The 15,828-nt window shown below is 34.0% G+C and overlaps 2 protein-coding genes across 2 annotated transcripts; both read left to right on the forward strand.

Moving 5' to 3' along the window:
* Nucleotides 1-5,974: 5,974 nt before the first annotated feature.
* On the forward strand, nucleotides 5,975-8,025 carry LOC11441642 (phenylacetaldehyde reductase). The gene is made up of 6 exons (XM_003607324.4): nucleotides 5,975-6,245; nucleotides 6,347-6,516; nucleotides 6,682-6,873; nucleotides 6,986-7,148; nucleotides 7,261-7,447; nucleotides 7,662-8,025. Exons 1-6 carry the CDS (start codon nucleotides 6,119-6,121, stop codon nucleotides 7,804-7,806), a joined length of 984 nt encoding a protein of 327 aa, XP_003607372.1. The 5' UTR covers nucleotides 5,975-6,118; the 3' UTR covers nucleotides 7,807-8,025.
* A 3,938-nt stretch (nucleotides 8,026-11,963) lies between these two features.
* LOC11438790 (phenylacetaldehyde reductase) lies at nucleotides 11,964-14,420 on the forward strand. The gene is made up of 6 exons (XM_003607326.4): nucleotides 11,964-12,412; nucleotides 12,556-12,725; nucleotides 13,139-13,330; nucleotides 13,525-13,687; nucleotides 13,834-14,020; nucleotides 14,119-14,420. The coding sequence occupies exons 1-6, from the start codon at nucleotides 12,292-12,294 to the stop codon at nucleotides 14,261-14,263; spliced, it is 978 nt and encodes a 325-aa protein (XP_003607374.1). The 5' UTR covers nucleotides 11,964-12,291; the 3' UTR covers nucleotides 14,264-14,420.
* Nucleotides 14,421-15,828: the final 1,408 nt, after the last annotated feature.

Here is a 15,828-nt window from a genome sequence, read left to right on the forward strand (position 1 = left end):
TTAGGTGTATTTTTTTGAGATTTTTAATTAAAGAATGGTGTGTTTGCTAAAAATTATAAAATTAAAGTTTGTAATTTTGTAACAACTAATGTTTATAAAAAGAAATTACGCTGTTAATAAATCTCTCAATTTTTAACCATCTCTATGAATGGCTAAAATAAATTAAAAAAAAAACATTTCTATGAAAACAAGGAATTTTTACATACTTACTTCCCTTTAGATGTATCAGAATAATAGCGTTCCAATTTTAAGTCTGTTTATATCACTTTTTGAGATATTATATGTTTTAAATGTAAATTCTTCAAAGTTTAGTATTTTGTAAAATGCGCTTCATTGAGTTGAAAAATGTGAACGTTGTTTATAAATTACCTTTAACCAGTATTTTTAAAGAACTTGACACTTGTTAAGTAGTGGTTCTATCATTTTTGGTTAAAACAACAAAATTGTTGTCTAGGAAATTTTGAAATGGTTTAGAAATTGGGTTCACATCTCCTATAAGAGAAATAAAGTCTCCCAACAATACACACACATATAGTGCAATTCCATTACCATGTGTAGTTGAACTGGCCAACAAAGATTATATATTTTCCACTTTTCCAAGATATGTCTCCTCCAACTAACTAGCATACAAATATTTCAAAAGCTAATTTCTTCAATTACACACCAAAACTGCTCCTTTCCACTATAAAGGAAACATTCTCACACTGATGCTTATAAATATCCTCATGACATTCAGAAAGGATCCAAAGATAAATGTTTTCTAATTTTAAGACAGTGCATAACTACAATTGTAAAAATTATTCCTTGAAAATAATCGATAAATTGAGTTGGAGTGAGGTCATGGACCATGGTTGCGTAGAATATATAGATATATAATGGTTCCATTTGCTCATTCACAGAATCACAGTCCACTAAGGACAAATGAAAGTGAGGACCAGTGATGGTTGTGTTTCGAAACATCGTTATGGCGTGCCTTGGAATGTCTTGATCATATGGAGACTTGGACCACCAGGAACACAACAGATTCACCGGGGCCGCATTCAGCCACATTCTGCATCCACGCGGTCTCCACTTCAACTACTATTGGATCAAGATCAGACAATTCATCGTTTGTGTTTTGATGTTTGGTGCGGGGAGTTGCCTATTAAACAAGCTTTTTCTAAGACTTTTTGAGTTGTCAACATGTAAGAATGGGTTGGTTTTCGAGTTTGGGGAGTGGGCGGGTGGTAATTGAGTGTGGAAGAGAACTTGACCATTCTTTGTGACGTAAAATAGGGTTAAGGGAAACACACTTTGGAGCTTTGTCTGGAAAAACTTGAAACAATGGGAATTTATCCTTAAATAAGTTGATCTTGCTTACAATAATCAAACTAATCAAGCTGCAAAAAAGTGTCCTTTTTTAGGCGGTATAAAGAACTTGACGACATATCCCACTTGAATTATCCCCCTCATCAGATAATTAATATTTTAGCGTAGATGCAAAACGCATAGCAAAAGAGATAAAGAAGCTGTGTGAAATACTTGGGTGTCATAGTTTTTTGGTGCCATTGGTGACATATGTTCATTTTAGATGAGAGAAAATGATAAATGAATGATTAAAATAAATTATTTAGATGATAGAGAATGAGTTGTTAATAGAGAGATAGACACAAAGGTGTCAATGGCACCAAAAAAAACTATGGCACCCAAAAAGCTGCATGAATACACTAGTGCATATATATGATTCTAAACCGATTTTCAAAACCTTTCTAAGCTGGTTTTTGACACGTGCTTGCAAGTCCACGAGTTTATTGTCGTAATAAAAAGTTATCGTTTTTTTAGGGTGTTGTGATTATCAAGGTTTTTCTTTACCTAAGTGCTTAGCTAGATTTGTTTTGAATGTTTGATTTTGTTTTGAAAATATGCAATTTATAAAATATTGACTTAGAATCATCAGAGTTCATCACAACAAACGAACAATTCTAAATCCCAATCATTTTCATTTTGTGGAAAATCATTCCCTAACAATGATGTAACTCTAAAATATCATTCGCTCTCTGATAGACGTTTGGCAAGTGTACCAAATACTATCGAAGTAATAAAAATATTGTTCCCATAAGGACTGGTTTAAATCTCAATCATTCAATTACGTTGTAAGTTAGGATGTACAAAAGCTATTTTGATTTGCCACTAGGCAGTTGATTGGTTTGATTGCATAAAAGTAACGACAAAAAGTAAAGGTTGATTTTAAGAATAAGAGAGATATGAGTTTAGGTCTTTCGAATCATCGATGTTCCTCTAATTGGTATATTGCACCTATTATTGTGAATGATTAACTAGTTCCACGATAGTTAACAAAATAGCCCTAATCAATCCCTTGAGTTATGACTCTCTTATAGGGTTACAACCCCTAATTCCTTAGGAGGTCTAATAACCTTTGAAGGTTTAAGCACATTAACCTAATATCACTAATAAAGGATTATCCATTCCTAGACTAACCATGTTTATTAGAACAATTCAATTAGGTGTAAGTCAAAAGTTAGGGCCAGTAGTCATTCGTTCTCACTAAATCATGTTTATATTTGATCAGGATATAAAAAGCATTAAGAACAATTGAATTGAATAAAAACTAGATTGTCATTCACAATAAATAGAGTTTCACAACAACATGTTTCAATTAGGGTTACAAAGAATCATCTCTGACCTAACCTCTAATGGATTTAGCTACTCATAATGGTGTTTACAAATAACATAATCATTAGAGGAATCAATACATACATGAATAGGTAAAAGGATAAAGAAATCGCCCTCCTAGCCGTCTTGTAGTCTCAAAATCGAACTTTGCTCTTCTCAATTCGTAACCCTTGTCTTTGGAATAGACTTCAGCTTAAATAGGCACAGAAATTCGCCTAAAATCGTGTCATATTTTAAGTATATCGTGACATGTTTTCTTCATAGTAACAAACAGCTGAATTAGGGTTTCCTCAAATCGTGTCATGTTTTTGCCATCGTGACACCTTTTTCCTTAACAGAGAGCATATTTTTGGTCTTCTAAAATCGTGTCACGTTTTTACCAAATCGTGACACGTTTTGCTTCTTTGCATTTTCTTCAGTTTTTTTGTTCTTTTTGCTGCATAAGTGGCCTTGTGAACTCCAAAATGTAATCAGTTTACACAGAAAATTACGTAATGACAAGATGTCATCACTCGTTTTTAAGATATAAAAGGCGGGCCTTATTATCCATTACAGCCCTATTACCCATTGCATCCCCAAAACTTTTACGCTATTCTCATGCTTCAAGACTTTTGTCTAACCTCATATTTCCAACAACATCCTTGTCTTTCAGCAAAATATGTTGCCTTGATTCTTCTATTAGTGCATTCTTTTAAGAGGATTTTCTTAGGGCATTACATTTTCTTTCTTGAATTTCCATATTCTTGTATTTCCTTATAAATATTGCTCATTCGTAATAAAATTATATATACATACAAGAGACAATTGAAACTCTCACTTTTTCTTCTTTTTCTACTTCATGTCGATTTTCATAACAATTTGTAATTATTTAAAGATATTAATAGTCAAAATTATGCATTGATATGTGTAAAAGGTTGCGACATATATTTTTAGGGACCGAGGGATGTCTCGTTGAAGGTCTTAGTGTTTGCTTGACGACTTTTTTTAGAATAGATTGCCAACTAAGGTGAATTTATTCCGAAGAGGGAAAATATCACATGAGTCTCATTTGTGTGTTGGTGGTTGTGTATTGTTGGAAACAACGAATCATTTATTTTTGGATTGCAATTTTTTTGGTTCAATTTGGCAACTTGTTCGAAATTGGCTAGGAGTTCATTCAGCGGATCCGTCTATTATTGCGGATCATTTTTTACAGTTTGACGGTTCATCGGATTATGCTAAATCAATACGTTCTTTCATGTTATTGATCTGGTTTGCTAGTTTTTGGGTGATTTAGAAGGAAATAAGTAACATGATTTTTGTGGCAAAGAAAATTCTCCTCTTAAGCGCTTTAGGAGAATATTAAGTTTCTTTCCATTTTATGGTTGTTTTTCCGCATCAGTTTAATATTTGGTGCCAAAGCCATTTTCTATGCTTGAGCATTGGCTAATGCCTTTTCGGATTTACTGAACTTTTGTTGTATTATTTGGCATTCTACCTTGGTATGTCTTGCGCCGGTAATCTATCGATAGTAATCTATCGATAGTAATATATCTCAATTTTACCTCTTAAAAAAACATTTTCCATCTCTTCAAACACCCCTCAAATATATCCCATGTGATGGTCCTTCAATCTTCTCGAGCCGTCACTGCATAACAAAAAGGTTTTTTTTTTTTTTTTTTTTCGGAAAGAAATAGACTTGGTTGTTAAAAACTTTCTTTTGAAAGGGCCCATGTCAATTTTCAAACTTGCTGGCTCTATTTTTTGACTATTGACCATTCAAAGCAAATTATTTCAAATTAACAAAATGAGTTATTAAAAAACAAAATATTAACCTGCGTTCTTAAGGCACAAGTTAAGGAACTAAAGGTAAGAACATTTGATTAGAAATTGTGCATTTCATGTTTTTAGAAATTTAAAATCTTAAATTTCCAAAACAAAATTTATGTTTTAATTTTATTTTTATTTTCTTAGTGCCTTAAGGGCACAAGTTAGCATCACCTTTAAAAAAAGCCTAGCCCTCGCTCCTTATCCTTCTAAGAAAGCATAACTCTAAATTGTTTTTGTTCTTTTTATTTGTATTTAAATAAATGGTTTCACATCAATTTATCTTGCCATTTGGTCGTTTCGTCATCTAAGTGAGACGATATTGTTTTTGTTCCTCATCTTATTGTAACATTATTTATTTGATTTTCCATATTTATTTGGTGTTAGTTCGACTCAACTTAGATTGACAAATTTAATTATTTATTGTCAATTACAAATTCAAGCAATGACTTTGACTTCGTTACATATATAAGTATTCCTAACATTATTTTATTCCGAACACTATTTTAACAACTTTGAAATTTGTATCGATGTAATCTTTATTAATTATTAAAAAATATTGTTTGTTTAGTAAAAAACAAAAGGTGTTATAGACTTTTAAATATTCCATTTTTTTAAAAGAACTATTTAATATATTCATTAGCCAAAAATAATAAGTAAACCTACTACTTCTTTTTAGGACAATTTGTTGGTTGGTGAGGTTAATAACAAACCTACCACTTCTTCTAACAATTTGGCATTATGTTATTATTGTCTTGTTACAGAGATTAGTCTTCTATAATCAGAAGATTAAATTTAGGAAAATGTTACATAGACACCTTTTAATTGCATACACCCTTGTACACCCCATGTATTAGGAAGAGAGAAGAGAAGAAGAAAGAAAAAGTGTACTTATGCGGGATCCATATGGCCACATGTCAGATTTTTGTGTGGGTGTCAAGGGATGTATTGCCACCTAAGGATGTTTATGTATCATAACTCTTAAATTTATAGTGGTTAGAAGTATCTCAATGTGTGTACCTAAACACTAAATTTAATTTTGTGTTCATACAAGAATAGTAGTAACTCTTGCTTCCAAACAATGGCCCTATATAAAAAATAGGCTTAATTGCACTTTTGGACCCTTATCTTTCCAAAAGTTGCGGTTATAGACCCCTAACTAATTTAAATACAAAACAGCCCCCTATGTTTTGATTCTTTGGCAGTTTTGGACCCTCAGTCCATTGTTGACTCGGTCAACGCTGACGTGGCACCCTAAGTGAGATACCACGTGTCAATTTTTTTTATTTTTTTTGCCTTGGGGGTCCAAAACTGCCAAAGAATCAAAACATAGGGGACTGTTTTGTATTTAAATTAGTTAGGGGTCCATAACCACAACTTTTGGAAAGATAGGGGTCCAAAAGTGCAATTAAGCCTAAAAAATACTATATAACTTTGGCCTATCTTAGACCATGCGCAGTACGTGGTGGTGTATGTGCATTAATTAAGGAAATTTTTTTTTTTTTTGACAAAAAAAATAATTTAGCAAAAATGACATCCCATTTTCTGCTCTTATTTAGTTCATGTCCATTTAAAAAAATTGTATTTAAACAAACAATCTTTAGATGAATTCTGTGTAGAATAAACAATCTATCAAAGTATGACTATGAAGAGTGGTGAAGGTAAGGTTGTGTGTGTAACAGGTGCTTCAGGTTTCATTGCTTCATGGGTTGTCAAGTTTCTTCTCCAACGTGGTTATACTGTTAGAGCCACTGTTCGTGACCCTAGTCAGTGCTTCTTTCTCCTTGTCTAAATTTTAATTTGTTTCATTAATTTTTTGGTGTTTTATATTCATTTTGAATGAGTGATTTTTTTTTCATATCTATAGGTAATTCCAATAAGGTTGATCACTTGCTTAAACTTGATGGTGCAAAGGAAAGGTTGCAACTCTTTAAGGCAGATTTACTTGAAGAAGGTTCCTTTGATTCTGTTATTCAAGGATGCCATGGTGTCTTTCATACTGCTTCACCCGTTCATTTTGTCGTCACCGACCCTCAGGTTCAAGCATTATATATGTGTGTGTGTGAGAGAGAGAGAGAGAAATTTTGTTAACGTATTTTGGCCGTGTCGTATTTTGTAACATGCAAATGAGCTTCTTAGAGTAAAAATAGCAAAAATGACATTATTAATTAATTTTTGAATGTTGTGTTTTGCTTGTTTCAGACGCAATTAATCGACCCTGCTGTGAAGGGAACTCTTAATGTTGTGAAGTCATGTGCAAAATCACCATCTGTACAACGAGTTGTTTTAACTTCTTCTATTGCCACAGCTTTATATACTGGAAAACCTCGAACCCCGGAAGTTGAAGTTGATGAAACGTGGTTTTCGAATCAAGATTTCTTATGGCAAAATAAGGTACTATATATATGTAATGTGCCCCTTTTCCATTCACTAGACAATTATTGATCAAAAATTAATGTTGATTTTAGTTGTTATAATAATGCTAATGTAAAGTTACATATTTCAGATGTGGTATCAATTTGCAAAGACTTCAGCTGAGGAAGCTGCAACAAAATTTCTAACAGAAAACAACATCGACCACGTTGTTATGAATCCAGCAGTGGCATTAGGGCCTCTCTTACAATCAGAGCTTAACGAAAGTTCCACTTTAATTCTTAACTTAATAAATGGTACTAACTTCTATTTGCTACTGAAATTTTTTCCAATTTGGTTCGAGAGTGAAAACATCTAAAAATAAATTATTTCATTTTATAAACTTCTTGACTCAATTGCTTGATGCAGGTTCAGAAACATATATGAATGCTGCTTTTGGATGGATTAATGTGAAGGATATTGCAAATGCACATATTCAAGCATATGAGAATGCTTCAGCTAGTGGAAGATATTGTTTGGTCGAAAGAGTGATACATTTTTCTGAACTGGCTAAGATTTTGCGTGACATGTACCCGACATTACAAATTCCAGACAAGTAAGTTTGATTATTGACCTCTCAAAAAACGAAAGGAGTACTAGAACAATTGGTAACTTGAGCATTAATCCTACATTATGTATCGCGATTTTTTATAAGCATGACAGGGTCAATTTATTGGAATCTTCTTCATATGTTATACCAAAATATGTTGCTTTTCAGGCCTAATTTTTCTAACTACTAATAAATTTCATTTGGTGGACTATGTTATCAGGTGCGCAGACGATAAGCCTTTGATGCAAACATTTCAGGTTTCCAAAGAAAAGGCAAAGACCTTAGGAGTTGAATTTATTCCCCTGGAAGTGAGCCTTAGAGAGATCGTAGAAAGTTTCAAAGATAAAAAGTTTGCTAACTTCTAATTTGTGATATACGTTGATGAAAAAAATTGATGATTTGTAATCACGTTTTGGTTTCAGAAACTCTGCATAAGGATGAGTTATTTATCAATGTGAAATAAGGCTAGGTACGGTGTGTCTGTGTCAAACTTAGCCGTCTCAAATTCGCTTTTTACACCTCACTTTGCTTTGCAATTACAATTAATGTTTCTATGATCATATTATATTATATCATCATTTCTAGGATCGTTTGTTTTCTACTACTCCCTCCGTCCCAGTTTAACTTAACCAATTTTCCATTTCACACAGATTAAGAAAAATGTATAAAGGAAAGAGAGAGAAAAATAGTTTTGAGTGCCTTTTTTAAGTATTGATGTTTCATTCTTTATCATAAATGTAAAGTAGAATATATTGAATTGGGAGTTGTGAAAGTAGTATTAATTAGAGTTATAATTGAAAAAAGGTAATTAATGTTGTATTGAAAAGTGAAATGGGTCAAGATTCTTGGGACAATATTTTTTTGCAAATGGGTTAGTTAAACTGAGACGGATGAAGTATTACTTTTCCTACCATGTGGATTTCGCACGCGCCCAATTTTCTCAAAATACATTCGATTTTATATAATTCGAAAGAGGTTGCAGGTATTTTTAGATTGTATAATCCGAATTTATGTAATGCCCAGATTTCGTATATTATTTCGATGCCATAATTAAGCTAAACATTTGCTACAAGAAGATGGAGGGGGAAGGAGGCATGGGTATGGTTTGTTTCCTGAGTAAGGTTTGCTTCCTCTCTAGGATAAATGAGACTTTGATGGTCAACTTGACACCCAGACAAACATCCCTTAACCTGATAGATGGTGTCAATTTGCAGTCTGGCACCGTCATCACGGACCGTTCATACGGTCCCTAAAATATTAAAGTAACATTTTTGTATGAAAGACGAACAATAGAAACACATGGTAGAAAGAAAGGAGAAGAAGAGAGTGTGAGATGATAGAATGAGAAATTGTGTAGGATTGAAGGGTATTCATAGAGGGAGATTTGTGAATTTGGAGTGCATAAAGTGTAACGATTTATTAATAAGGGTTAAAAAATATGTTCAATTGATCTAACGAACCATGAAAACTGGTATTCGTAAAACCCAAAGAAAAATGTGTTCCATGAGTCAATCTTGTTGAGCATGTAACCGACCAAATTCTAAGCTGGTTTGAATTATATAATTTGAAACTATTTCAAAAAAATTTGGATAATATAATTTGAAGGTTCAGTGATGTGTTAAATCTCTCACTTTGTAAGGTGAGGGAACATTCAGATTATAAAACCTGAACATCTTAGATACATGATTTTTTGATGTGGTTCATATTGCACCGACAGTTTTTGTGGTTCACGACGCCCTAAAACTTTAATAAATTAGTGTGTATGTTTTCATAAGGAGTAAACTACACCAAAAAATCATGGACACTTCGGTCATTGATCCGAACACTAAACTAGCTGCAATTTACTACAACTTGGGACCACAGAGACACAAGGAGGGTGGATGGTGTTGAGTATCTTCGTCCATTGACTGACTCAGCCGGAAGAGTGCAGTTCAATCAGATGATGCTCATGAATGACGACGACGTGAGAACCATGTTCTCGATATTTGGTCAGTACAGTACTAAAGGAACAATCGAGTTGGAGTCTTCATTATTCAGATTTATTGAAGAAAATCAGAAAAGTTTGCTCCGGCTTAGGAACAATGAAGATATTAGGGTTCTACTCGAGGAACCAGATGAAGAACTTAATTGAGCTGATCAATAATCTGTTATGTTTTATTTTATTACATGTTTTACGTTGTTAAATCACATCTATGATGTATTTGAAATTGTTATACCTTTGTACCCAAAAAAAAGAAAGAATTGTTATATGCATTTAAAAGTCAAAAAATAATAATTATAGCAACTTAAAGCTAAGTATTTGAATTATGTTAGCTAATGAGGTAGTCGAAGAGGCTCGGAAAAAGAAAAAAGACCTTTTGTTGTTTAAAGTGGATTTTGAAAAGGCATATGACTCGGTTGATTGGGGTTATTTGGACTCTGTTTTGGCTAAAATGTCTTTCTCTGTCCTTTGGAGAAAATGGATTAGAGAGTGTGTCAGTACTGCCACATCATCTGTTCTTGTTAACGGTAGCCCCACTGATGAGTTTCCGTTAAGGAGAGGGTTAAGGCAAGGTGACCCGTTGTCTCCTTTCTTGTTTTTGTTGGCAGCAGAGGGTTTAAATATTTTGATGAAGTCGTTGGTTGAAACTCAATTTTTCACTGGTTACAGCATTGGGGACGTCAATCCGGTTGTTGTGTCTCATCTTCAATTCGCTGATGACACCTTGTTGTTGGGAACTAAAAGCTGGGCAAATGTTCGTGCTATGAGGGCAGCGCTTATCATCTTTGAGGCAATGTCAGGTTTGAAAGTGAATTTTCATAAGAGTATGCTTATCGGGGTTAACATTACCCCTTCCTGGTTAGTTGAGGTCGCTTCCGTGTTAAATTGTAAAGTGGGTCAAGTGCCTTTCCTATACTTGGGTATGCCTATTGGTGGAAATCCTCGGAGATTGTGTTTTTGGGATCCTATTGTGAATCGTATTAGAACTAGACTGTCGGGTTGGAATAGTTGTTTCCTTTCTTTTGGTGGTCGTTTGGTTCTTCTCAAAGCTGTCTTGACTTCTCTGCCTGTCTATGCTCTTTCCTTCTTCAAAGCTCCGTCAGGTATAATCTCTTCCATTGAATCTTTATTTAATAAATTTTTTTGGGGTGGGGGTGAGGAACACAGGAAAATCTCTTGGATAGGTTGGAGTTATGTTTGTCTCCAAAAGGAGTATGGAGGATGTTAGTGGATAGAGGTGGTTTTTGGTATAGAGTTTTAGTCACCCGTTATGGTGAGGTTTGTGGGAGGTTGGAGGATGGGGGCCGGAGTGGTTCTTTGTGGTGGCGGGAGGTTAGGCAGATTAGGGATGGGAGTGGTGGTGCTGGGGGAGGATGGTTTCAGGAGTGTGTGTCTAAGAAAGTGGGGGACGGGACCGACACTTTGTTTTGGTTTGACCGTTGGTTGGGGGTAGTTCCTTTGTGTGTTTGCTTTCGTAGACTGTTTGAGTTATATGTAAACAAATCTATCACGGTGGCAGATATGTTTTCATTGGGTGTGGCGGAGGGGGGTGAGGCATGGCAGTGGAGGCGGAGATTGTGGGCGTGGGAGGAGGAGTTGTTAGAGGAGTGTAGGACTTTACTGTTTGATGTTTCTTTGAATGTTAATGTTTCAGATCTTTGGGTGTGACTTCCTGACCCTTCAGATGGGTTCTCGGTTAGAGGAGCGTATCATGAGCTGACAATTACACAGTCACCTCTGGTGGACTCTACGGCAGAGATGATTTGGCATAGGCAGGTTCCGTTGAAAGTCTCAATTTTTGCTTGGAGGCTACTTCGTGATCGTTTGCCAACCAAATCTAATTTGGTCTATAGAGGTGTTATTTCTTTTGAAGATGTTTTGTGCATTGCTGGTTGTGGTACTTCAGAATCGACGCAACACCTGTTTTTATCTTGTTCTACCTTTGCTTCTTTATGGCCAATGGTTCGCGATTGGATTGGCTTTTCTGGAGTAGACTCTAATGTTTTGTCTGATCATTTTGTCCAGTTTGTTCATTCAACAGGTTGTAGTAAGGCTAGACAGTCTTTTCTTCAACTCATTTGGCTTCTTTGTGCCTGGGTATTATGGACTGAACGTAATAATAGGTTGTTCAATAATTCTATTACTCCTATGCCTAGGTTGTTGGACAAAGTAAAATACTTGTCTTTAGCTTGGTTGAAAGCTAAAAAAGCTTTATTTTCGTTTGGTACTGATAGGTGGTGGTCAAGCCCTTTTCAATGTTTGAGTATTGGCTAATTGGTTGTTCGTGTTGTTCAAACTATCAGACACTTTGTTTTTTTGAGGAGTTTCACTAGCACGCCTTGTGCTATTGAGATTCTTGTGTTTTTGGTTATATAATTCCATTTTTTATTGTTAAAAAAAAAAAAGTATTTGAATTTTAGTAAAAAAAATAAAAAAATTCCAACAATGATAAATAAACATCGTTTAGATTTTACATTTATTTGATGGATTGGATTCCCTTCAAAAAACAAAATTAAAAACATGACCGCCTGTATTTTCCGAAAAGAACCAACTTTGATTGATTGAATTATGTTTCGCGACCACTTTGGGAAGCTTTTTCTCGGGATATATAACACTATCTCCTTCAAACTATCACATAAAATTTTTTTCTTTCTCTTTTGGTATACACAATATTTCCCAACAAATTCAACATTCAATTTTATGTTTTAAGGTCAACGGATGGGCCTAAAAAGTTAGAGATAGAGGATTGGTACCGAAATTTACCCGCTACTTATTTGTTTAATAATAAAAAGCAACTTAGTTGGTGAGGTGCTATTTAACCAATAAACCATCTATCAGTCTATTGATAAGATCATAAGAAATTGAGAAAATGAATAGCAGTGAAGGAAAGGTGGTTTGTGTAACTGGTGCTTCAGGTTATATTGCTTCATGGCTTGTCAAATTTCTCCTTCAACGTGGTTACACTGTTAGAGCCACTGTTCGTGATCCAAGTTAGTATTTACCAACCAATATTACTTACTTCTTGTCTAATGTTTTGTTTCATGTTTATTTTGTGTTTCATTATGAATGAGTGAGTGATTTTACTTGTCCAAAAAATAAATATGAATTAGTGATTTTATTTTAATATGTATAGGTAATCCTAATAAGGTTGACCATTTACTTAAACTTGATGGTGCTAAGGAAAGGTTGCACCTCTTCAAGGCAGATCTATTAGAAGAAGGTTCATTTGACCATGTTATTCAAGGTTGTCATGGTGTTTTTCATACCGCTTCACCTGCTCATTTTGTTGTCGACGACCCTCAGGTCACGAATTTTTGTTAATGTATTTTGATTTTTATGAATTTAGTGTATCTCTATATCGTTGTTGTACTATACATCCTCGAGTCTTAGAATAATAGTGACATTATCAATGCAAAGCTTTTAAATCCCTCAGGAAGGACAGTTGCATTGTTAAAATTAATTGATGTTTAGCTTATTGTACAATTTTAGCAGCTTTTAACCTACATTTCCACAATTGGGTGTTTCTTATTGATGATATATATGGTTCAATGATAAGTCAAATTATGATTAAGGAGAACCATAGTCCTTTACATATGCAATTTGATGAGATTATTAATTTCGACATTATCATAAAAATATTTTTGTATCTTTTCAATTTGCAAAACATAGCGTTCATGTGTTATTGACTTTTGAGTGTTTGGTTTTCATTACTTCAGACACAATTAATTGATCCTGCTGTGAAGGGAAGTCTTAATGTTTTGAGATCATGTGCAAAATCACCATCTGTGAAACGGGTTGTTTTTACTTCTTCCATTGCTACAGCTTTGTATAACGGAACACCTCGAACCCCAGACACCGTAGTCGATGAGACATGGTTTTCAAATCTAGATCTCTTACGGGAACAAAAGGTGCACCCCTTTTCCTTGAACTTATTCGTGGTAATGAAATTTGAAGATAGTGCAAGTAGAACATGTGATTTATAAACATGTTTTTAATGTATATACATGTTATAGAAAACCGGCACACCACTGTTAGTCTTTCTGTTAGTTATAATGATGCTCATGTGATATATATTTTTCTTACTTTGATATATATATTTCAGATGTGGTACCAATTTGCAAAGGTTTCAGCTGAGGAAGCAGCAACAAAATTTCTAACAGAAAACGACATTGACTACGTTGTTATGAATCCAGCGGTGACGATAGGGCCTCTCTTACAACCAGAGCTTAACGGAAGTTCCTCCTTAATTTTTGACTTAATAAAGGGTAACTTCTATTTACTGATAAAATGTAGTTTTTGCGTTTAGTTGAAATAATTACACGAATTTTTTCATCAAATTTGTTTTCCAAGCAAAAACATCCAAAATAATAGACTTCACTTTTAAATTTATCAACTCAATCTCTTGATGCAGGTTCACAAACATTTCTGAATGCTACTTTTGGATGGATCAATGTGAAGGATGTTGCGAACGCTCATATTCATGCATATGAGGATGCTTCAACTAGTGGAAGATATTGTTTGGCTGAAAGAGTTGCACACATATCTGAACTTGCTATTATTTTGCGTGATATGTACCCGACATTACAAATCCCAGACAAGTAATTTTGATTATTGAATTAATTATCATGATATATTTAAAAACGGATATTTTTTTCTAACTTTAACTGACTAATATGTGAACTATGTATGTAATCAGGTGTGCGGGTGATAAGCCTTTGATGCAAACATTTCAGATTTCCAAAGAAAAGGCAAAGACGTTGGGAATTGAATTTATTCCCCTTGAAGTGAGCCTTAGAGAGATCGTAGAAAGTTTCAAAGAAAAAGAATTTGCTAACTTCTAAATTGTGATATAATAGTTCAACGAGGAAAAAATGTTGATAATCGTAATCACGGTTTAGTTGTAACTGTGAGCCACTTCAATTTTGTCAAAAGCTAGACTTATGATATGTTTATGCAAGAATTTGTTTTATGATATGTGTAGAAGTTGTTTTCATCTTATTTTCATAAGTTGCTCTAAATAACCTATAGAAACAATTTATTTATAACTCATGCAGATTTTACCCCATAAGTTATTTGATTGTAAAAAAAAAAGTTATTCATAACAACTTATATGATAAGAACTTAACATTAAGCTCTTCACTGAATTATTTATCCAAACACACCATGAATATCATCCCAGCATACCATTAGCATTACACTTTCATCTTCCTTTGGATGAATGTGGCACCTGAGTAATGTATAAAACTTTTTTATGAAATAAAATATCCAATTACATAAACTTGTGACTTTGAGAATTCTGACCTTATTACATGACAGATCCCAAACTACCAATCTTATAACACAAAACAATTGAATCATCATGCGCCTTCTTCGCCCGATCATGTGTAATTTTTATGTTAGAACTTATCAGCATTCATTCAAGTGCTAAGTTTCTCAGCATTTGAAGAAATATGGCAATGCAAAGAGAAAACTGCTTTGCCACTCTGTGCTTCATCAACAATGACGAGTTATTTCCAATGCAGGGGGTTTATCTCCGGTGCAGAGGGTGTCCTTCCTTCGCCGGTGACTGCTTATTAAAAAGACAGTACATGGATAATAGACGAAATCAATACAGGATTCGAGAATATCGTTATGCCAAAAGGCCATAATAGATGAAATCAATTCAGGATCCGAAAACATCCTTATGCCAAAATGCCACCAGTATGTATATTATTTATTTTTATAAGCAAATGCTACTAGTATACAGTATTGGTCGCTACTGCAAAATATCCAAGGTAATAAAACTTCAGGGCCATACTATCTTTTCTTGGTAGATTTAGAATCCACAGAATCATCTATGCATCAAGGAAAACAGGCTAAAAAAACCCTTGAACTCTACATAAAATTATAGTTGCTAATCTATGGTACCAAATTAGTACCAATCCCCTTTTGCTCCAGAAGTTGGTTAGTTTTAGAGAAGTGCCTGTTCAGAGAAAATCAAATAAACACAGTAAAGAGTAAGAATAAAAAATTGCTTGTTTGAGAATTAGCTCATGACAAGAATTTACCTCGTGACAGAAGGCCTTGATAAATGTAGAAATGGAAGATAAATTATAAAAATCAAAGTATCATGCAAAGAAACAACTAAAAAAGGTTCATATCTATCACTCTGCTGCACATATTTTTTCCTAATTTGGTATTTCTTCATAACAAATGTCTCATGTGCCGTTCTTTTTCAGACAAACTTAAGCCTCGTTGTGAATACATATAAATCAAAGCAGAAAGTTCAAACATACTTTACAACACTGTTATATTAACACAATAAATATAATGCAAAAACAACCTTACTTGCAGCCGAAGAAACCTCTTTTCACAGTCAACACGGAAGGATGCTCAGCTTTCAGAATGTGATGCTTGGTTTGATCAA

The sequence above is a fragment of the Medicago truncatula genome, chromosome 4, assembly GCF_003473485.1.
Source record: "Medicago truncatula cultivar Jemalong A17 chromosome 4, MtrunA17r5.0-ANR, whole genome shotgun sequence".
NCBI lineage: Eukaryota > Viridiplantae > Streptophyta > Magnoliopsida > Fabales > Fabaceae > Medicago > Medicago truncatula.